General features: G+C 36.6%; 2 protein-coding genes and 1 pseudogene across 2 annotated transcripts; all 3 read right to left on the bottom strand.

The window, feature by feature from the left end:
• Positions 1-3,357: 3,357 nt before the first annotated feature.
• LOC132779530 (olfactory receptor 14C36-like) lies at positions 3,358-4,320 on the bottom strand. The gene has a single exon (XM_067469486.1). The coding sequence runs from the start codon at positions 4,306-4,308 to the stop codon at positions 3,358-3,360; it is 951 nt and encodes a 316-aa protein (XP_067325587.1). The 5' UTR covers positions 4,309-4,320.
• A 9,104-nt stretch (positions 4,321-13,424) lies between these two features.
• On the bottom strand, positions 13,425-14,348 carry LOC132779529 (olfactory receptor 14C36-like). The gene has a single exon (XM_060783216.2). The coding sequence runs from the start codon at positions 14,346-14,348 to the stop codon at positions 13,425-13,427; it is 924 nt and encodes a 307-aa protein (XP_060639199.2).
• A 5,429-nt stretch (positions 14,349-19,777) lies between these two features.
• Positions 19,778-21,449, bottom strand: LOC137097249 (olfactory receptor 14A16-like; annotated as a pseudogene).
• Positions 21,450-24,436: the final 2,987 nt, after the last annotated feature.

Raw genomic sequence — 24,436 nt, 5'->3', positions numbered from 1 at the left:
CTGATCACAAGTCATTGCTTCCATTCCCTCTCCCATCTAAGGTGTTTTCTTCCACATTGAGAACAAAATTGAACAACAAATATGCATGTCAAATAGTTCTGATTACGACAGCAAACAAGCATGTCAAATATTTCCTCATAAATATTGCTTTATGAGGAAATAATATTCCAAAGACTAAAAAAGCGTATCATTGGAAACGTATTCTTTATAATACCAAAACTTTCAGAATTAATAAAACAATGAAAAGAACAATGAACTAACCAGACAATTTCAATCTGGGGTTCCAATGAGAAAAAAGCCATAATAAGTAATTGTCATCAGTGTCTATAAAGAACATAGATATAGGTACTGTCCACATTTGTGTCAGTGGTGTAAACCAGTATGCATTCACAAATGCCAGCTGAGTGATTTTTTGTTAGTTGCACTTTGGTTGCATGTAGATCAAGGCTGCACAGCCCTAGCAGAAGAGAATGGTCATTGCCATCCAACCCCCAAAGTAATGAGACCACACAACAGGTATGGGTTAAAATATGAGCTACTTTTATTAATGTTACCAAACTAAACTTTATGACTTGAAGATAATACAAAAGGGTGGCATAAATTTGGTGTGGATCCCCATCTGAAATAATCCTGAATGATCACCTAACTCCATAGATGGTGATTATGCTAATGCAGTCAAGTTGTAGGATCTTGGACCTTGCCTTTACCATATCAGTTCCATGTTTCTTTTACTTACAACCTTTAGAAAAGTTTACACTAAATTGAGGCTTTCTAGATTACCTGCTGGACTTCAGTTGATTACATATGCAGGCATAAATTCCATTTGTGGCATCATATATTGTTTTGAGATTATTATGGAATGAGATTGATTTCCAGAACTTTCATAAGCAAGTCACACAAAATCAAGGATGGCACAAGTGGGGTGACACTTGGAATTTCCTATCACTGCTGACTCATGATGACTGATGATTAGATGTGGGATATGCACTCTAGTGCCTTCAAGCTGAGATTGTGCAGCCAGTAAAGTATAAACCTAATAGAAATTCTCTTGCTGAGGTTTATGCTCTATCAGCATCAGAACAAGAATTTTGTTTAGATGCATACACAGATCAACTTCTTTTGGATACCCAGAAAATGTGTAGAGCTAGAGTAACACTTTCTATCAACCAACCTGCTGCATATAGTTAAGAGGTCTCCCTCATTCAGGGTTGTCCCACACCGGGCTTTAACCAGAGCACAACCGGGTTTCTAAAATGCGATTGGGCCTGGGTTGAAGTCCAGATACCTCCCTCTAACATTTGTGTTTTCCGGCAGGGCACCCATTCACAAAACAACCCCCCCCCCCCCCCAGAAAAGCCTTTTAAAAAGAAAATAACTTACCCAGCCACCCTTCCTCCTTCTCCAGAGCTCGTCTGGTGCATAGAAATGACAAGCCAGGAGAAAGAGGGGCCAGAAGCAATTTTCCTCCTCCCTCCTTCTCCTGGTGTGTCATTTTTATGAACCAGGAGAGTTTCAGAGAAAGGGGAATGGTGGCAAGGTGAATTATTTTCTTTCTAAGGCTATTCTGGGGGTTTTGTTTTGTGAATGGGTGCCCTGTTGGAAAGTCCCAGGAAAACGAGAATGTTAGGGAGAGGTGTCTGGACTTCAACCCAGGCCCAATCTCATTTAAGAAACCCGGTTGTGCCTTGCCTTGCCTTTAAAAAATCCCAAATGGTATCGGAATATTTAAGCCTTGCCTTTCCTTTTGCCTTTTGCCTTGCCTTTTGCCTTGCCCTGCCCTTCTCGTCTGCTCTGGATTGTGTTTTTACAGTATTCACTCTTTGTCTTTTGCACTTGAAGGAGTTGACTACTATTGATTTCCCTCAATGTTGGTTCTTGACTGCCTTTCACATAATCTGCCAGTGCATGTTTCTCTTCTTTTACCGTTTGTCTCACTTGCAGAAGCCCCCTACCTCCTGATTTTCTGGGCAGGTAGATTGTCAACATCGAGTGTAATGAGTAGTGGATTGTTGTTGTTGTTGTTGTTGTTGTTGTTATTATTATTATTATTATTATTATTATTATTATTATTATTATACTGACACCACAGTATGTCACAGCAAACGAGATCTATATGCTGGATTTCGTATCACAAAATCACAAGTCGACCACTTCCCAAGCGTTTAGGACTGTGTGATGTATTTACAAATAATAAAATTATTATTATCATTATTATTATTATTATTATTATTATTATTACAAGTAGTGGATTGTTGTTGTTGTTGTTGTTGTTATTATTATTATTATTATTATGAACATATGTATAAGTACTGTCCATATTTCTGTGGTATAAACCAGTATGCATTCACAAATGCCAGCTGAGTGACTTTTTTTATAGTAGTTGTGGGATATGCACTCTAGTGCCTTCAAGCTGGGATTGTGCAGCCAGTGAAGTGTAAGCCTAATAGAAGTTCTCTGGGTGATGTTTATGTTCTATCAGCATCAGAACAAGAATATCTATTTAGATGTGTAAATAGTTCAGCTTCTCCTGAATACCTAGAAATTGTGTAGAGCTAGAGTAATGCTTTCCATCAACCAATCTGCTGCATACAGTTAAGAGGTCTCTCTCATTTACCATTTACTACATAGGGCTTTAACCTGAGCACAATCAAAATGACACACCAGGAGAAGCCCTGTGTGGAACCACCATAATCGAGAGAGACCTCTTTACTGTATGCAGCAGATTGGTTGGTTGATGGGAAATGTTACTCGAGCTCTACACAATATCTGGGTACTCAAAAGAAATTGATCAGTATATGCATCTTAAACAAAATTCTTGTTCTGGTCCTGCAAGGCTATTCTGGGGGGTATGGGTGGGGGGCACAATGCAATCCCCGGACCCCTTTACACAGCAACTGGAAAAACCCAGGTATTCTGAAAGACCCAGGTCTTTACAGCTGTCAAATTACTTAGTCAGAAAGCAGGGTTTTCCTGCTTTGTGCCAAAGGATTCGTTTTCCCCTGCGGCAGAGAGAAAAGGAGAGACACAGAGAAATAGACAAAAGACAGTAGCTCAAATAAATGGACAAGTGAGTAAGGGAATAACATAATGATTCAAATAGATAAGAGATGGATTTTCCGTGTGGTTGTGTGAAATTCCAACAATTCAATGATTTAGCAGGTCTTGATGGCTATATGGTCTCTACTAGGTAATGTGGGGAAATATGAGTGAAAATAAGTAAAAGAATGAAGAAGTAGAGGGAATAAAGAGAAACTCATAAGGCAGAATTAATTTTCATATTTAAATGCACATTTTATGTTGTAGAGTTACTCACTAACAGAGAAACATTAACCTGTGAAAGATCATGCAAACCAATGATCACAGAACAGTCTTAAAGATGATTTTGCAGGAATGAATTGCATGTAATACTTTCTTCAAAGCATTCTTGATCTCTTTGTTTCTTATACTATAAATGAATGGATTTGACATGGGAGGAATTATGGAATACATCACAGCAAAACCTATATCCAGACTAGAAGATATAGCACTAGGAGGCCTTGCATAAGAAAATGCTCCAGTGATTAATAGTAAAGAGAAAACAGTGAGGTGGGGAATACAAGTGGAAAGGGCTTTTTTCTGGCCATGTACAGAAGGGATTTTGAGCACTGCAGCAACAATCTGAACATATGTGATGACAATATAGATAAAACATCCTGATGCTACCATGATGCTTAGAATAAGAAGTCCAAATTCAACTAGATATATGTCAGAACAGGTGAGTTTTAACAATTGTGGAACTTCACAGAAGAACTGGTTGACATTATTAGAACAGAAGGTATTCACAAAAGTGCTTTTGGTGTGCAATGTGGCATTAATCAGACTTATAATCAACCCAATAGCTAACATCTTAACACAGGCTGCCTTGTTCATGATTCTCTCATAATGGAGTGGGTTACAGATTGCAACATGGCGATCGCGTGCCATTATATTGAGGAGAGCAAAATCTGATGTTAAAAAGAAGAAGTAAGAGAAAACTTGAGCTATACATCCAGAATATGATATTGACCTGTCATTCATAAGGGACATAGCCATAGATTTGGGTATTGTGACAGAAACCGAACCAAGGTCCATCACAGCCAAACAGAAGAGAAAAAAGTACATGGGGGAGTGCAGCTGGTAATCTGTCAGAATTGCAATGATGATGAGAAGATTCCCTGTCAGTGCAATGAAGTACATTGCTAGAAAGACAAAAAAGTGTAATATTTGCAGTCCTCTGATATTTGAGAATTCCAGCAGAAGAAAGCTGGATGTAGAAGAGTGATTGTACATGTTTTAGTTCATATATAACACCTATGGAGAGAAAGAAATATGAACTTTTAAACTGTTGGTATAGTTGAAATTTAACCAAGCACTCTAATAAAACCTAAAAATACACAAGACTTATTTTGCCTCATCAGTAGTGAAACAATTGTGCTTGTTTGTTGCCCCAGAGATGCTAAGAGAGTTACACTAGAATATCTCTTCTACATTGGCCTTAGCAATAAGAACACTCTCAGGGCAACAGAAATCATAACCTGAATAAAACATTTCCCCAATTCCTGGATCAAAAAAACCCTTTAGCCATTAAACAGCCTATCTAGATATTGGTCTTCCGCAATTTTTCGTGCTTCAGAAAATATGGAAAAAAGACAGTATACTTCATCATATCCCAATATTTATACATTCATCGGTACATCAGAAAAATAAAGTTCAATTTCAAACATAAATTGAATTCTCTCTACAACAATACATCTGAAATTCAACAATTCCTGAAGAAAGGAAAAGATATCAAAAAAGTTCAATTTAAAACATAAATTAATTTATGTCTGTCTCTATCTCTCTATCTATTCTTCAAGGTTTTCTTCAAATGGGAAGAAAATTGCTAAAATTTCTTAGTGTTTTACTGGAAAAAATGCTTAGAGAAAAACTATGTCCAAATTATACTGTTATCCATGGCTGAAATAAAATATGATGCATCAAAACTGCGAAGGCTAACAATTGAAGATGAAGAGTGTGTTTCATTCTACTTTTCCTATTTCAAAGACAATTGAAAAATATATTGTGAAGGACAGATGAGACAGACAGGCAGACAGAGGGGGAGAGGTGTTGGCAACAGTTCAGGCAAACAAACAGTGACACTTATCCAAACACTTTTGATAGCTTCACTGCAAACTTATAGACTCTATATAATTGGAATTTCTCACCTTCTAAATTTCCTGCCTTGGGAACTATTTATCACAATGATGTTACAATAGATAGGCAGATGATAGATAGATAGATAGATAGATAGATAGATAGATAGATAGATAGATAGATAGATAGATGGTAGAGAAAACTGGCAAACAGCTGTGGTAAGCAAACAGGTATAAATAACACTTACACAAACTCCTTTAACTTCACTGCACACCTTCAAGGCTCTGTAAGTTTGACTTCTCAGCCACCTTTCATAAAAATATGATACGGTAGTATGTAAGAGTCTATCTGTCCATTGGTCCCATCCAATAACTAGTACAAAATTTGTGGCATTTAATTGATTACATTTTCTTATGCTATAGATGCGTTGGAAACATCTGATCTGTACAGATAGCAGGAAGAAAATGTGTGTACAAGCATTAGTTACAGAGTATTGCAACAGGGAACCTCTTTAAAGGCTGTTGGTTACTGGGGATTTTAATCCTATGTGCCAAGCACAGCTGATTAGAAATTGCACTCACATTCCCCATGGAATATTGTTTCACTCACTTCTACCAAAAGCCAAATCACATCTCAATTATATCTAATTTTTGAAAAATAGCTCATTTACAAAGTCAATTCTTGTCTGGGATTCTCTAAGACAGCACTTCTCAGACTGGGAGTTGCGGCCCCTAAAAACTTGCAAAACTGGATTGAAAAAATACACCAATTTGGAAAGGTGGCAGGTTTTAAAATGAATAAAGGGAAAACCAAAATATTAACTAAGAATGTAGAAAGGAATAAACAAGATAGACTTGTAAAGAATACAGGTATGGAAATAGTAAAGAAATTAAGATATCTGGGGATTTGGCTGTCAGCGAGAAATGGTCAACTCCTGAAGAATAACTATGAAATGTCTTGGAATAATAGACAGAAAGACCTTAAGAAATTGAAATTCCTGAACTTATCCTTAGTAGGAAAGATTGCTCTTATAAGAATGAATGTTTTACCAAAGCTATTATTTTTATTTCAAAATATACCTATAATTAGAAACCAAACATCTTTTTAAAAAATGGAATAAAGAACTAATGAAATTTGTTTGGAATGGGAAAAGACCGAGAATTAAGTACTTGAACTTGACTGATAAAAAGACGAGAGGTGGACTAGGTTTCCCTGATTTTAAAACATATCACCAAGCATGTCCTCTCTTGCGGGTCTGAGATTGGATGACTCTGGATAAAGAGAAATGTTTGAATTTAGAAGGACACGATCTACGCATAGGATGGCATGCCTACGTGTGGTATGATCAAGAAACAAAGGGGGAAAAAACGTTGGAAACCATTTTGTAAGAGCATCTCTGTAAAGAGTTTGGCTGAAATATAAGAATTATTTTTATAATAAGACACCGTTATGGGTATCCTCAATGGAGGCCCATCAAAGAAGATTATTAGGCTGGAGAATGTGGCCAACATATAGAGACATTTTAATAAGGAACACTACTGAGATTAAGGCTTACCAACAAATAAAAGAAATAAATGCATTTTTTTTTCCTTTTCCCTTTCCTACTGTTCTGTCTTCTTGTTATTGTTCCCCCTCTTTCCTTGTGTTGACGTGTTGAAACTTTAATAAAAATAAATAAATAAATAAAAAAAGAAATAAATGCAAATGTCACATGGTTACATTATATGCAAATAAAAGAGCATTATAAACAAGATAACAAAACAGGATTTGACTGGAAGAAACAATATGGGACAAGACCCTGAAGATGAAAAAGAAAATAATCACAATAATTTATAATACATTATTAACTTGGTTAACAGAATGTGAACAGGTCAAATCATGTATGATTAAATGGGCAGAGAATATAAGAAGACCGATTCAATTTAGAGAGTGGGAACAGATGTGGAACAAAACATTAAAATATGTCTATGCAACAGATTTAAAAGAAAACTGGATAAAAATGTTCCACAGATGGTATACCACTCCTAAAAAATTGGCTCTTATATATAAAAATTCCTCTGATAAATGTTGGAAAGGTTGTCATCAGGTTGGTACCTTTTACCATATGTGGTGGACTTGTAAAGAAACATCGAAGTATTGGTCGACGGTTCATGAGGAAACACAAAAAAAATTGAAGAGAGCATTTAAAAAGAAACCAGAATATTACTTATTAAGTTTTACAGACTCGGAACTACAATTAAATGAAAATGAGGACAAATTATTTACATACTTTACGACAGTGGCGAGAATACCTTTAGCAAAATTCTGGAAACAAGACTGCACTCCAACCATGGATGAATGGCTGGGGAAAATCAGAGAAATAAGAGAAATGGATGAACTAACTTTTTTCTTCAAGAAAAACACCGGGAAATCGATAAAGAGGACGAATTGGACCCTCGTTGGTCAATATGAGAAAGAAAGAAGAGAATAAGAGGAAATGTGGGTTTTTTTTAAGTAACTGGAGAATTTAATGAGACTAAAAACCTGAGGATGGGATGGAAGTCAATTTTTATTTTTTTATTTTTTCTGTGTTTTTTCCCCCCTCTTGGAACTGTTGGTGGGAAGTGAGTGGTATTTTTTCTCCTTTTTGGTTTTTTATTTCCTATTTACCTACTTTTCTATCTTCTCACAAATATTCCCCCTCTTTCGATGTAACTTTATAATATTCTAATAAAATTCATTTTTTTAAAAAAGTTGATCGGCCATCTGGGAGATGTCACACCGCAGCCTCCTTAGACCTCGCCTCCTCCATGGGGAGGCACCAGCATGGTCAGCTCAATGGAAGTAGAGAGGTCTCCTCCTGCTCCTCCTCCCTGGCTCAAAGGCCTCCTTGCAACAATGCTCTGGCCTCGCACTATGTGGGCAGTATCAAGCTCCCTTCCTTCCACAATGGCGAGGAGATGCACCCAGGGAGGAATGGAGTGGGGCTGAGGGGGTGGGTGAAGGGCGGCCTGTAGGGTCCACCAGGGGAGGGGAAGGGCGTTCCTCTCAAAGGAGGGCAGAGGGGATGGGTAAGACAGGGAGATCAGGGCTCGGGCTCAGGGGGCACTCTCTGCTTGTGCAACCTCCCCTGCCATGGCATGCAACCTGAAGCTCCTCTTCAACTCACTGAACCACTTTGGCAGAGGAGGGAGCCCCCTCTTCCCCCTTCAAGGACATACTGGAAGGAGGCTGGTAGCCATGCAGTGGGTGGCTTTCACAGTGGTCAACCTTATTTCTCTCACATTTAGCAGCAATTTCCCATCACACATCAGGCTTGTAGAGTTTATCAACAGGTGTACGTGTAGGTTTAAGACATCCTGTGATTATTCTGCATGTTTCATTCAGTGCTATGTTCACCTGCTTTGCATGGGCTGACCTATGCCAAACAGGGCAAGCATACTTGGCAGTTGAATAAGACAAGGCTAGGGCTGATGTTCTTACCAATTTTGGGTCTATACCCCACGTGCTGCCAGTAAGTTTCCGCAGGATGTTATTGCATGCAGCTACTTTGTGCTTGGTGTTCAAGCAGTGTTTCCTATATGCTAGTGTTGGATCTAAGGTGACACAGAGATATTTAGGATGGAAACAATGTTCAAGCTCTTGACTTTCCCAGGTGACTTTCAATTTCCTGTTGGCTTCATGGTTGCATAGGTGGAAAGTACACACTTGTGTCTTGGCAGGGTTAGGCTTCAGCTGATTATCTTTGTAGTAGCTGGAGGCATTAGTAAGTTGGATTTTGACTGTTTCAAAGTCTTTTGCTTGTGTTGTTAGGCCAAGGTCATCAGAATATATAAAGCTCTTTGTGAGTGGTGGTTGTGGCTGATTGTTAGTGAAGATATTAAACAAGGTCAGTGCAAGAACGCTCCCTTGGGGTAAACCATTCTTTTGCCTCCTCCATCTACTTTTCCTGCCTTGAAACTCCACATAGAAGCTACAGTTTTCTAGAAGAGTCTGGATAGTTTTGTAAAATCATAGTCTCGGGTAATATGGTAGACTTTCTGCAACATTTTCCTATGTTGCACAGTGTCATAGGCTGCTGTAAGGTTGACAAAAACTGTTCCAGTAATGCAACATTTCTCATATCCTTCCTCAGTGTGCTAAGTCAGATTAAGAATTTGGGCTGTACAGTTTTACCCTGGTCTGAAACCTGCTTGTTGTACAATAATCTGGGGTTCAATATCATGTCCTAATTGATTTAGTAGTATCCTCTCATATACTTTATATAGATGACATAGGAGTGAGATAGGCTGCTAGTTCCTGGCATTGGAGGTGTCTTTACCAGGTTTTAAAATTGTAATTATCTTAGTTTTCCTCCATAGTCTGGCAAACTGTTTGTATGCTAGGCATTGATTGTAAAATTTCAAAAGTCAGTTTTCAGCTTTGGGGCCCAAGTGTTTGATTTGTTCCATCATTAAGTCATCTAGGCCAGGTGCTTTACCAGTTTTACATCGCTTAATAGCTTCTCTGAGTTCTTTCAGGTTTATGGGAGATGTCAACTGGTGGGTTTTAAGTTCTGGCACCCTGTTGATTTTCACCTTTATTTTGCTGCAGTTGGTTTTCCCATTCTGAATTTGCTGATGTGCTATCTGGTCTGGTGTTACATTTGCATGTCCGCAACTGATCAGAGGGTCACTATCCAGGTGTCTCAGCAATTGCCAGGCTCTTCGGCTGCTCTTAGACATGTCAAGATTCTCAAGTAGTTGTATCCAGCTGTTTTTTTTTTAGCTTTAGCTATGGCTGTAGATAATTTTTGGCCTGCTGCTGTAGTCTTGTTGCTGTATGGATTCACTTGGAAAAGTCTGAGATATTCTGTCAGTTATGGGAGTTCTGTGTGCCAAGTTTGGTTCAATTCCATTGTTGGTGGAGTTCAGAATGCTCTTTGATTGTAGATGAACTACAGAACAACTACAACTCCCAAATGTCAAGGTTTATTTTCCCCAAACTCCAAATGTTCAAATTTGGGTATATTAAGTATTCATGCCAAGTTTTGTCCAGATCCATAGCTGTTTAGGTTACAGTGCTCTCTGGATGTAGGTGAACTACAACTCCAAAACTCAAAGTCAATGCCCACCAGACGTTTCCAGTATTTTCTGTTGGTCATGGGGGTTCTGTATGCCAAGTTTGGTCCAGGTCTGTAATTTGGGGGCGGGGGGGGGGGGGGTGTCAGTGTCTGTGAAAGTCAAAGCTGAATCAGTTGAAGCTACTGCAAATCACATTCCATTGTCCATACTCCCCCAAACATATTATTTTTGTGATAAATCGCTATGCTTTAATTATGTTCAATTTGTAACAATGAAAATACATCCTGTATATTAGATATTTACATTGTGATTCATAACTGTAGCAAAATTAGCAACTAAAATAATTTTATGGTTGGGGGCTGCTGGTAACGGCCATCTTCGTACCTTGCTTTTTCATGCATTTGATGCAAGTTGGAGACCCACGCCACATGAGATCTAAATAAATTCTATTATTATCCTTTTCTTTTCTTCTATTGCAATTTCCCTCCAAAAAGTGTGAAGAAAGTTATTGAATTTTCCTTCTTTTAGAAAAAAATGGTATGTTTCTAGTAATTATTCTTGTTGGTTTTTGTGAATTTGGAGGCATTTTTGGAATGTTCTGCATGTATAATCTTATATTTACTTTCTGAAATTTTAAGTACTTTTTCCTGGAATTATCAAAAAATCTTAAACTATACACAGAGATGTTGGATGTGCTTTTCTTTTATTGTTAAAGATATAAAATATTTAATTCTTTAAGTGCTATTTATTAGTTTTAAAAATGATACATTTCTAGTAACTGCTCTTGTTGGTTTTTTGTGAATTTGGAGGTTTTTTTAAATTTTATGCATGGACAATCTTACATTCCCTTTCTGAAATTTTACTTTTTGCTGGAGTTATCAAAAAGTCTTAAACTATACACAGAGATGTTAGATATGCTTTTATTTTATTGTTAGAGATATAAAATATTTAAATTTTAAGTGCTATGTATTAGCTTTAACGTATACAAACTAATTAACATTGAGGTAAACAGCATTCAAGAAAAAACCAGAAGAAAAGAAGGACTATACATAAATAACATACAATATACGGATAACTAAAATAAAAGTACACTACACTTAACCCTAATCCTAAACTAACACTTAACTCAAACCGTAAACTAACATAATGCTGCATTACTAAGTCACTAATCTATGGTATTGTAATACCTACAACCAAGTAAACACTACATTACAAAGTTACAAAATAACTCTGCTTCCCAATAAACTCTAATAAAGAGAAGAAAATAACTAATTAGCAAAAGATATGTTATTCAACCATTACAGATTTAACTAAATTCTAGTTGTTAACATAACTATTAGATGCCATAATCACAATCTTTTTGCTCGAAAAAAATCCATAAACAGTTTCCAATATTTCCTTAAAATGTCAGTTGATTAATCTTTCAGAACTTTGCCCCAATGAACTATAATAAAGAGAAGATAAGAACAAATTAACAAAAGATATGTTATTCAATCATTACAAATTGGAAACTTGGGCAAATTCTGCAAATTTAGCAACCCATTCTTCCATTCATTGGTGCTTCAATTTGTTTCCAAGTTTGATCATACAGTTTTCTTCCAGCTGTTATTGTGTGTGTGTGTCTGTGTGTGGATCTGTTTGAAATTCAATTTCTTCGCAAAATTCTCCAATAACACAATTTCTGATTAAATTCCACAATCTACCTTTAATTTAATTTAATTTAATTTAATTTCCATTACAACAACAACAACAATAATAATAAACTTTATTTATATTACCTGGAGGGACTCAGAGAGGATTACAGTATACATATAAGCCAAACATTCAATGCCTTTTACACAAAACAATAAAATAAAATACACAGATGAGATATGGATCTTTTCACCTTCTTGCAGGTCCACCACGTCAGAAAAAGATCCATCCTTATCCTGACAAGCATGACATAAATTTGAAACATTTGTGGACATTTTTGGCAAGTATCTTTTTATGTATATTTTGTTACAAAAGCACTGGACAAGTCTATTTTATATCTTGCCACATTTTTTTAAAAAATGTTCATTTGTTCATGATGCCCATAATTCTTGACCCACCTTATTGTTTTCAGCTTCTCTCTAATTTCAAAGGGCATTTGTACACTTTTTAAAAATTATATAACCACCATCTTTATACAATTACAAATGAAACTAGTTTTTTCCATGCTTTTCTCCTGTTGAAATCTCTTTTTAAGTTATAAATAAGCAAACTGGATGAGAACTGACCCTTGGCAAAACATTTACTTTTATTAGTGCATTGAATGTGTCCCAATAAGGAACACATTCAATTTTCCCATTTGTTTTAAATCTCTCACGTGCCTAAAGATTCTTAAAGAATTATCAAGTTGTGTTTTGGAGGGGGAGGTGCTATGTTTTTTACATTTTTAACCTGTAAAATAATCATATTTCAAACACAATTCAGGTTGCTTTGTATGCTAGCGTTCATAGGGTGCTTCTCAGTTACAACATCCTATATATGCACATTGTATATTATTATTATTTATTTATTTATTTATGTTTTATCCCACTTTTCTTCCATGGATGGAACTCAAAGTGGCGAACAAAATAGAAAAAAACAAAAAATACAAAATACAGGAACCATCATCCCTCCAACCCAATATAAAAATAAATCAAAATATTGCATACAACATAAATTATATTGAAATAAGCCTAAAATAATCATATATATAATTGTTAAAATCCCTATGCCTCAGGCCACTGAGATTGTCCTAAAACATTAAAAAATTAAATGAAACATCTCAGAGCTCCAAGTATTTAGCCTTCTGAGCATTGTACATTGAGGAAATCTTCTGAAATAAGTACCTTTTCAAGCAACATTGGTTTCCCAGCAATGAAACTGGGAAGATGACGTATCCTTAAACTGAATGGACCTGGTCACATTTCTACAAGCATTGAGTAGCCGTATGCTGGGACTACAAGGAGGAGGCACTCCTGTTGATCTAAAACTGGACCTGGGATTATACAAACAGCCAACAGTACTTATTACCTCTGGTTGAAGATGTTCTATCAGATATTCTATCTGATAAAGAAGAAAACTCAAGGAAATAGCACAAAAGAAAAAGATTTCAACCTGTGTGAGTGGACAAAGTACATGGGAAGTGTGGCGTTAAACATTAAGAAGGAAATATTAACATTTGAAAGATCATATAAGTAAATTCTCACATAAAACTTTAAATATTTAATAGGAAAGTGCAACATGTAACAGATTTCGCAAAGCAGTCTTGACCTCTTTGTTTCTAACACTATAGATGAATGGATTTGACATCGGAGGAATTATTATATATATCACAGCCAAAACTGTATCCAAATTAGAAGAATCAGCAGTAGACCTTGCGTAGGCGAGGACCCCACCGGCTACCAACATTGTGACCACTGTGAGGTGGGGAATACAAGTGGAGAAGGCTTTTTTCTGACCTTGTGAAGAAGGGATTCTATGCACAGCAACAAAGATATTTACATACGATCTGAGGATGAAGATAAAGCACCCAAATCCTATACTAAATGACAGGATAAGCACCCCGATTTCCATTATGGAAAGGCCTGAGCAGGACAGCTTTATTAATTGTGGGATTTCACAGAAGAACTGATTGACAATATTGGAACAGAAAGTATTTCCAAAGGTACCAACAGTGTGTAATATGGCATAGATAAGACTAGCAATGAGCCCAGTGGCTACCATCTGTAGGCAGGCTCCTTTGTGCATGATTCTCTCATAATGAAGTGGGTGGCAGATTGCAACATAGCGATCATGAGCCATTATAGTTAGGACACTATAACCTGAGGCTACAAAAAATATATAAAAGAAAACCTGAGCAACACAGCCAGCATAAGAAATTGACCTGTCATTCTTGAGGGACATAGCCATAGCCTTAGGCACCATAACAGAAATTGATCCAATATCCAACGTAGCCAAATCCAATAGGAAGTAGTACATGGGAGTGTGAAGGTGGGAATCAACTGCAACTACAGTGATAATGAGAAGGTTACCTATTAATGCAGTCAAGTAGAGTGCTAGGAAGACAAAAAAGTATAAGATTTGTAGTTCTCTCATATCTGAGAATTCCAACAACAGAAAAGAGGATATGGAAGTAAGGTTATTCATGCTGTGTCAGTATCTTGATATTTCCTGTAGGATGAGGATTAAAAGAAAAGTTAAATTTATACTTTGGAATATTAGAATAGCCATTTTAATTTTACTCTTTTTTTCTTGGACAGTGATATTTTTGCTACTTCATTTGTGTAATAATTTTTCATGTTTGTTTTCTAAAAAATCTTATGGCAATAGCCCTGTGTGTAGTAATTCCTATAGCAATTGCATACAATATGAAACAAGATTACAGGTGGACTGCAGCCGTAAAGAAAACAGGCATAACTCTAATGTTTACAAAATCACATCTAGATTTATGGATATCCTCTGGTTTTCTTGGGGACAAAAGGTGTAGCTGTTACTTGCCAATATATTCAGCCACAATATAGGATTACATAAATTTAATATTGCAGGAGGGGATTCATAGAGCATTTAGGCACTTTGAGTTGGAATGATTTCATGCTGTAAACCTACCGTCAATAGTTCCTATTGATAGTAATCTAGCGTATATTTGTATTGTTTGGAGATCAACAGATAGTGAATGCCATTCTTAGAACTGGATAACCCTCTCAGTCATTGTTTAGTACTGCTTTGTTTTGATAGTGAAGAAAAATTAGCCAATAAATATATTAGGGAAGTTGAGTCATTTATTCTCATTATTCCATTATCAGACAATATATACATTTCCCCACTAAATGGACAATTATGTGGAAATTGACTGGTTACAATGATATCTATATCTTGGTTTAGAAAATCTCAAATGGTAACAGAATATTTAAACCACATAGCAAAAAGATGATACCTCTCTCCTCATTTTAATGTTTCAAGCATACAAGAGTGCATGTGAAAATACTTAGCAAACTGGAAAAACAAAATTCTAGTGTTATTCTACTAATGTTATTCTACTTGCGGGGGGGGGGGGGGGTTAAAAAGTAAGCTATTATTTCCTTATAATAGATAAGGATGGATGGATGGATGGATGGATGGATGGATGGATGGAAAACTGTCAGGCAGACAAACAGATGGTAGCAAAGAATACATCACAATCAAACTTACCCAAACACATTGGTAGGTGAGGTTATTCATCTTCTCCCTGAAACATTTTGAGCCACATAACATGTGAACAATCTCTTCTTTGCTTTGCTTTGCAAGGTGCCAAGAAAGAGCATCATTTAAGACTGATTTGGCTTCTTAAGATTTTACTCCCATGAGTCCAGCTCACCTGAGAACAAAATTGAACAGCAAATAAGCATGTCAATTATTTCTCATTAAAACAATAAAATGGCGAACAAGCATGTCAAATATTGCCTCATAAATATTAATTTATGAGGAAAGAATATTTCAAATACAAAAAAAGACATATCATTGAAAATGTATCTTTAATTATACTAAAGCATTCAGAATTAATAAATCAATGAAAAGAACACTGAACTAACCAAGCAATTTCAATCTGGGATTCCAATGGGGGAAAAAACCATAATAGATATAGGTATTGTCTGCATTTGTGACAGTGATGTAAACCAGGAAGCATTCACAAATGCCAACTGAATGATTTCTTTGTTGATTGCACTGTGATTGCATGTAGCTCAAGGCTGCACAGCCCTAGCTGAAGTGCATGGCCATTGTACAAGTAGCAATTTGTGTTAGGGCTATCACAAAGTATTTTTCAGTGCACAAATAAAATATATGCAATTATCTCTAAGAATTCATGAAGTTATAACTTCTATTCAGTGGGAGCCTAACTGTGACATGGAACAACCTCAGCCAAACTCTATAGATGGTGCTTATGCTATGCAGTCATGTTGTAGTATCTTGGCCCTTGCATTTACCATCTCACTTCCTTGTTTTTCACTAACAACCTTTTAAAAGTTTACACTAAATTAATCTTCTCCTGATTAGCAACTGGACTTCTGTTGATCATATGCAAGCATAAATTCCATTTGTGCCATCATATATTATTTTGCAATTATTATGGAATGAGATGCCCAGAACTTTCAGAAGTCAGTCACACAAAATCAAGGATGGAAGAGGAAGTGCACAGATTCTATGACACATGGAACTTCCTATTCCTGCTGACCCATGATGACTTATTATTTGTGGGATTTGCACTCTGGTGCCTTCAAGCTGAGATTGTGCAGCCAGTGAAGTATGAGGGTTATCTGGAAAGTAAGGTTACAAGTCACGTAGCTCTGGCAGGGAATTTTTGCAGGGGAAGTTGGTATCACTGCCATGTAGTGGGAAGCCAGTGGAAGTGAATGAGCAGTGCCAGTAATCAGTAGCTCATTGACTGGTGTTGTTGTGAAGGTTAGAGATTATCGTCCTCATTCCATTTCCCTCCAAGTTGGCTATCTAAATGCTAAGGTCATAAACACCACTGCGATTCATCGTGAAATTATTACAGTTTATGGAGGGGGCATAAAGTCAAGACAACATGTGACATCATGGGTACGGAATATATTGTGAAACCATGAATAAACTTTGCATCCAAAACAAACATCATGGGATGCTGACAGCAGGAGTATGTCTCCTTCGTGACGATGCACATCCACACACTGCTCGTGCAACACAAGAGTTGTTAAATTCATTTGGTTGGGATGTTTGAAGCCACCCCTCTCACAGCTCCAATCTCGCATCCAGTGACTATCATCTGTTCAGTAAACTGAAGGAACATCTTAATGGAAAACACTTTTCCGATGATAATGAGGTGAAAATCAAAATGACAAACTTGCAGAAAAAGGTGGAGGGAAACTTCTATGGCACAGGCATTAAAAACTCATCCCACGGTTGACAAAATATATTGAACTGAATGGTGATTATGTGGAAAAATAATGTAATACCTATGCTACAATCCATGTCATTTTTATTAAAATATATTCATTCTTTGTATTTTAAAAAATTCTTGTAATCTTACTTTCCAGATAACCCTCGTATAAGCCCAAGAGAAGTTCCCTGGGTGATGTTTATGCTCCACTTTTAGAATATCTATTTAGATGCATACATGGATCAGCTTATCCTGAATACCCAGAAATTGTGTAGAGCTAGAGTAACACTTTCCATCAACCAATCTGCTGCATACAGTTAAGAGGTCTCTCTCATTTAGATTCATAGAGGAACAGTGAAGGGAAACATCTGTAGTTCTAAGAACATATTAACCAAGGTACGATGAAAAAGTGATATTTCGTATATATTTTGGCATGGATTAAAGATAGTAATTAACAGTTCTGGCCTTGAAGGCTAGGCAAATGAACAAACATGGAAGAATGGCATAAAACACAGTGTGAAGAGATGGGTAGTAGTTTATTCAAGGGATTTAACTTTTATGTAATGACAAAATGTTTTGAATGGCATGGGAGTCCAGTATGATTGGTGCTCCAGCATCAGGAACTACCCAAAATACCATATCATTAAAAGTATAGGATTGCCAGAGGTACAGTGAGTAAAAAATGACCAGGGTCGCTTTTTAATTTCTCTCATTATTGCAAAAAACAAATGATGTCACATTTCAGTGAAAACTTTGAAATAAGTTATTCAGACCCATCACAGAAAAACACCTTATTGATTTTGTAAAATTCTGAATTCGTTAAAGATTTTCTGACTCATTGTAATGCAACAAAAATATATGCTTTCGAACTCGACTCATCTCTTTTATTTGAATCTATAAGTTTTTGCACACCCTGTAGCCTCATGTTATCATTGTAAACTAAAAAAAAGATTATAGTTTTTTTCCTATTTGAGTTTGATGTAATTACAAAGCCTAGTAATTGATTAGGCGAGGATTCTGTTTACTAAATTACAACAGATATTTATTATTATTATTATTATTATTATTATTATTATTATTATTATTATATTGTTAGACATACACATACACAACATTTCCTATTGCCAACACCCCCAGGAAGATTGTTTTCTTTTACATATTAATTGTTTTTGAGACAATACTTATAGATTTACATACTATAACATTTGTTTTCTATTTCTTATGGCCTGATCTCTAGACTTATTCATAATATATTTCTTGACCCGGTTCCTTTTTTCTTCAATTTCTCTCCTTCTATTTTCATTACCTTTTAAATCATTTAACTTTACATTAATAATTTCTAATGCCATTTGATGCATCCTATACTGACACCATTTATTTACTGTCCACTTTGATTTGTCTTTCCATCCCAATGCTATCACCACTTGTATGCACTCAATTATTGCTTTCTTTACTTCCCTGTAATTTTTCATTCCCTCTCTTTTGACTAAGACCACCATGTCTTTTGTTATAACTCAATTAGTTTCTAATATTTAGTTTGACACATTTTGTATAGTCTGCCAGGCTAGGCAACTGAACAAACATGGAAGAATGGCATAAAACACAGTGTGAAGAGATGGGTAGTAGTTTATTCAAGGGATTTAACTTTTATGTAATGACAAAATGTTTTGAATGACATGAGAGTCCAGTATGACTCTCATGCCAGAAGTATTGTGCCTGTTCACATTCCCACATCATGTGCATAAACCACCCTTTCTGTTGACATCCAGCACTGGCATAAATTGCAACATATATGGTTCTTGTGAGGTTTTTTCGGGCTATTTGGCCATGTTCTGTAGGCATTTCTCCTGACGTTTCGCCTGCATCTATGGCAAGCATCCTCAGAGGTAGTGAGGTCTGTTGGAATTAGGAAAATGGGTTTATATATCTGTGGAATGACTGGGGTGGGGCAACGTCAGGAGAAATGCCTATAGAACATGGCCATATAGCCCGAAAAAACCCACAAGAACCTAGTGGATTCCAGCCATGAAAGCCTTTGACAATACATACAACATATATGTTAAGATATTTATGCTATGCATCTCTAGGTTGAGAGAATGCATGTGATAGATGTTGATATTGATTGCATAATTCAGATATGCCCAGCAGTTCTCCAGTTCTCTGGCAATGGAGAGGGAGTAGAATAATTGCCTTCCAAAGCAGCCATGTTGAATGGGACTTGATGAGGTTGATCAAGCTGAAGAGCAAGGCAAGGCAAAGGAGCCCATGGTGACCAAGGAGGGGTGAAAGGGAGAGAGAGAGAAGGAGAGTTAAAGAGAGATAGACAAAATACAGTGACTCAAATAAATGGGAAAGGGAGTAAGGTGGGGGGGGGGGAGCATAAAGACTCAAATAGATAAGAGATAGATTTCTGTGTGTGTGTGTGTGTGTGTGTGTGTGAAACTCCAACTTTTTTCCTATCAGGTGATTTAGCTGGTCTTGGAATCTGTATGGTCTCTGCTAGGTAGTGCGGAAAAATATTACTGAGAATAAGTTAAAAAAAAAGTAGAGGGAGCAAAGAGAAACACCTAAGATAGAATGCATTCCTATGCTTAAATGAAAATTTTATATTGAAGAGTTACTCATTAAGAGAGAAACATTAACATGTGAAAGATCATGCAAACCTATCGCCACAGAATGGTCTTTAAGATGATTTTGCAGGAATAAGCTTCATATAGAGCACTTTCTTCAAAGCATTCTTGATCTCTTTGTTTCTTATACTATAAATGAATGGATTTGACATGGGAGGAATTATGGAATATATCACAGCAAAACCCAAATCCAGACTAGAAGATATATCACTAGGAGGCCTTGCATAAGAAAATGATCCAGTGATTAATAGTAAAGAAACAACAGTGAGGTGGGGAATACAAGTGGAAAGGGCTTTTTTCTGGCCATGTACAGAGGGGATTTTGCGCACTGCAGCAACAATCTGAACATATGTGATGATGATAAAGATAAAACATCCTAATGCGGCAATGCTGCTCAGTACAAGAAGCCCAACTTCAACTAGATATATGTCAGAACAGGAGAGTTTCAATAATTGTGGAATTTCACAGAAGAACTGGTTGACAGAATTTGAACAGAAGGTAACCACAAAGGTGCCACTGGTGTGCAAAATGGCATAAATCAGACTTATAATCAACCCAATAGCTAACATCTTAACACAGGCTGCCTTATTCATGATTCTCTCATAATGGAGTGGGTTGCAGATTGCAACATGGCGATCATGTGCCATTATATTGAGGACAACAAAATCTGATGCTATGAAGAAAAAGAAAAAGAAAACTTGAGCTACACATCCAGAAAAAGATATTGACCTGTCGTTCATGAGGGATATAGCCATAGATTTTGGTATTGTGACAGAAACCGAACCAAGGTCCACCACAGCCAAACAGAACAGAAAAAGGTACATGGGGGAGTGTAGGTGGTAATCTGTCAGAATTGCAATGATGATGAGAAGATTTCCTATTATTGTGATTAGGAAAAGCACTAGGAACCCAAAGAAATGTAAGATCTGCAATCCTCTGATATTTGAGAAGTTCAGCAGAAGAAAACCAGATATGGAAGTGAGATTGTACATGTTGCCTTCAATCCATATATAATACCTGTAGACAGAAAAAGACAATAATTTTTAATTTGCTGATAAACATATAGTTTAAGTTTAACCAACCTTGTCTAATAAAACTGAAGAATATACATCTCTTATTTTTCCACATGAGCAGAGGAACATTTGTGTTTGTTTCCTCAGAGATGTCAAGGGAATAGACTTATTATATCTTTTCTACAGTAGCATTACCGAGAGGAACACCCTGAGAGCAATTGCAATGACAGCCTGCGCAGAACATATCCCCAATTTTTGACCTCTTAAGTCTCTTCTTAAGATTTGTCAGCTGTTTGTTTTAGCCATTACTGAACCTATCCACAATGCTAGACTTCAATGTAGACCGGCATTATCCTTTGCAGAACTGCCCTATATCTCATATATCTCAAACACATATGTGCAGAAATATTGGCAACAGTTCCAGCAAACAAACAAGAAATCAATGATAATGATTTCCAAAGTTTTAAAAGCTTTGCTGTTCTATACAAAACCAATTGGATGTACACAATTTTTTACATTCCAATTTCCCACTTCAAAATTATCAAAAAGATAGTAGAATATGTAGGTAGTAAGGTAGAAAGGTAGGTAGGTAGATGACAGAGAAAACTGGAATACAGTTCTTGCAAAAATGCAGACATCAATTACACTTACCCAAAGCTTCATTGCACGCCTTCCAGGCACTGTAAAATGCAGATTCTTGGCCACTTTTCATAACAGTATGAGATTTGTGAATCTATCTGTTCACTGCCCAACCATTTCAAATCATTCAATAATCAGAACAAATTTGTGGTGCTTTGTTGATAATATTAACCTTTGCTATAAATTCATTTGAAACACCTGATAAAGATAACAAGAACAAAGTGTGGAAAAGACCATTACTTGCTACGTATAATTGCAGTATGCCTGGCAGGAACCTCTTTTAAGGCTTTCCAGAGGATTTTGATCCCATGAGTCCAGAACATCTGATTAGAAATCAGTGTTGTGTTTTGCCTCACTCCCCATGGGATATTGTTTCATCCACTTCTACAAAGTAAATCAGACAATAAATACATCTCATTTCCAAATTTTTATCTAGGATTTTCCTCAGAGATTATGTCTTTCATCTACCCACATATGTACCTATGTCTGGGCAATATATCATAATGTAAAAAGTCAAGACTAAATAATACATTACCTCCCTGTGAGATAAGGCAAGTGTTGATATGGGCCATTAAAATACAAGGTTATTTTATGATCCCAGGGTACCTAGGAAATTTCTAATTTGTCCCCTCGATCTGTAGAAGTAATTTCTCCTTGCTTTTGTGGACAATTGGTTCAGAAAAATCCAAAAAATGGGGGTCTTTCCCGGCTTCCAATGCCTTTAGGAATCTTTCCTGGCAATTCAATTTTTCAGAGTTTTTTTACAGTTGGTCCAAACTTTAAGATATTTATTTATTTATTTATTATGTCAGAAGCAGTACAAATATAATGTATTTAAAAAAGACACAAACAAAGTTTAGAACTTGGCATTATGCTACATTTCCTTTGACCAGAAGCTGACCACTTTGAGTGCCTCTGGTGTTGCTGTAAGAAGGTCCTCTATTGTGCATGTGGTAGGGCTCAGGCCGCATTATAGTAGGTGGTCTGTGATTAGCTCATCTCCACACTCGCATGTCATGGACTACACTTTCTAGGCCAATATCTTAAGGTTGGCACTGCATTTCATGGTCTCAGAGCTCAGCGTGTTCAGAGTCTTCCAGTCTTCTGTGTGCCCAGGAGGGGGTTTCTCATCCAGTATCAGCCACTGATTGAGCTTCTGGGTTTTAGCCTTCCACTTTTGGACTCTCACGTGCTGAGGTGTTTCTGTGAGTATCTCTGTAGATCTTAGGAAGCTGTTTCTTGATTTAAGACATGAAATGGAGAATGAAAGAAGCCTCCCCACAGGGTTGGAACACATCCAGGCATCCCCCAGGCAACGTGTTTGTAGATGGCAGATTTTCTCACATCAGAAGCAATCTGCAGCATGCAACCAGTCAAGCATTAGGCTCTTTTTCTGATTTTAAGTGAAAAACAGGATAGGAGATGGGGTGCAGTTTCCCAAGTACATGGACAGTTGGACACATAGTGTTGTTGAAGGCTTTCGGATTTGTTCCAGTAGCATTCTCCCCTGAAGTTTCATCTGCATCTGTGGCCGGCATCTTCAGAGAATTCATCTTCCAGCCATGTCATGCGTTTGTTCAAGAGAAATAAAACATAGTAAACAAAACCGTACCAAATCTCTCAAAGTATATTTCAGAAACTTTTTCAGAACTGTAATAAGGACACAATAACAATATTCATCTTGATTTCCTCCCCAGATAATTCAGTAATGCTTATGTATCATTCATGTTCCAAGTTGGAAGAGATGTAAAATGAAACCTAGTCAACATGTTTTCTTCAATTGTTCTATTGAATACTTTGGGGAGGTCACTGTAAGGCCTGTCATTAACTAAAATTACTATGAGCATCTATCTCATCAAAGAGTAGAATGGATTTTCAATTACTAATCTCAAAATAAGTCACCCAAATGAACATGAAGAATATATGCACTTCTGCCTTTCAAAGCTCAGAAGGATAGGCTGTAGATAAGGTCAAGCTGGCAGTTTGTTTTAGGTTTTACCAATCATGTCGTGCTAGCATTGCCTAGCAGGGCCAGGAGATGGTAGAACTGGGCTATTCTAAACAAATTGCCACTAGATGATAGTACATCAGTTTGGAACAGAGGGCTTTACTTTGAGAGCAAAGGATTCACTCCTACAGTTGCAATGATATTTCTCTTCCTATTGCTATTGCTTTTATGCTTTGTGCTTCTTCCCCAAACTGAATGCCAGGCACTTCCTATTATTTGCCAATTTCAAGAACCTCTCCAGATACCACATGAATACTACCAGCAAGGTGATCTCATCATTGGTAGCATCTCATCTCAGTTCTTCAGTTTCTTTGATACAATGATCTTTAATGAACACCCTGATGCAATGTTTATTAAAGATCCCATGTAAGGAATGTTTTATTTCCATGAAAGGTTGATGAACAGCTTACTGAAATTCTTAGAAAAAGAAAACAGGGTTAAACAATACATTGTAATATTTTAATATTAGTATTATCTAAATGTGTTCAATCTGTTACAGAACATGCTATGTGCATACCGTGGAGTGTTTATATCTTGTTGGATTATTGGTTTCCCATTCTTCTTTAGGATTTATTGAAATATTTATATCCCACCTTGTCAGATCTTGTCAGATCTACAAATTTGCATATTGTATTACCTACTGCTGTGGTGCTTATAATTTTCCCTTATTAGTTTTTTCTGAATTTTGTGATCTATATGTTCTATTTCTGTTGCACCATAGATTGCAATTAAATATAAATCTCAATTATTGCGATTTCTCATTTCCGCTATATTGTGATAGTTGTTCTTTTACCACTCCTTTTATTAATTTGTAGGTATTTTCTCATAGTTGCTTTTGTTCTTTCTTGCATCTTTGAATGACCAATTTAATGACGTTTGGGTTGTTGTAGGTTTTTTCGGTCTATATGGCCATGTTCTAAATGCATTTTCCCCTGATGTTTCGCCTGCATCTATGGCAAGCATCCTCAGAGGTAGTGAGGTCTGTTGGAACTAGGAAAAGGGGTTTATATATCTGTGCGATGACCAGGGTGGGACAAAGGACTCTTGTCTGT

The sequence above is a fragment of the Anolis sagrei genome, chromosome 6 (assembly GCF_037176765.1).
Source record: "Anolis sagrei isolate rAnoSag1 chromosome 6, rAnoSag1.mat, whole genome shotgun sequence".
NCBI classification, from domain to species: domain Eukaryota; kingdom Metazoa; phylum Chordata; class Lepidosauria; order Squamata; family Dactyloidae; genus Anolis; species Anolis sagrei.
This window is presented reverse-complemented; position numbering and strand designations above follow the sequence as displayed.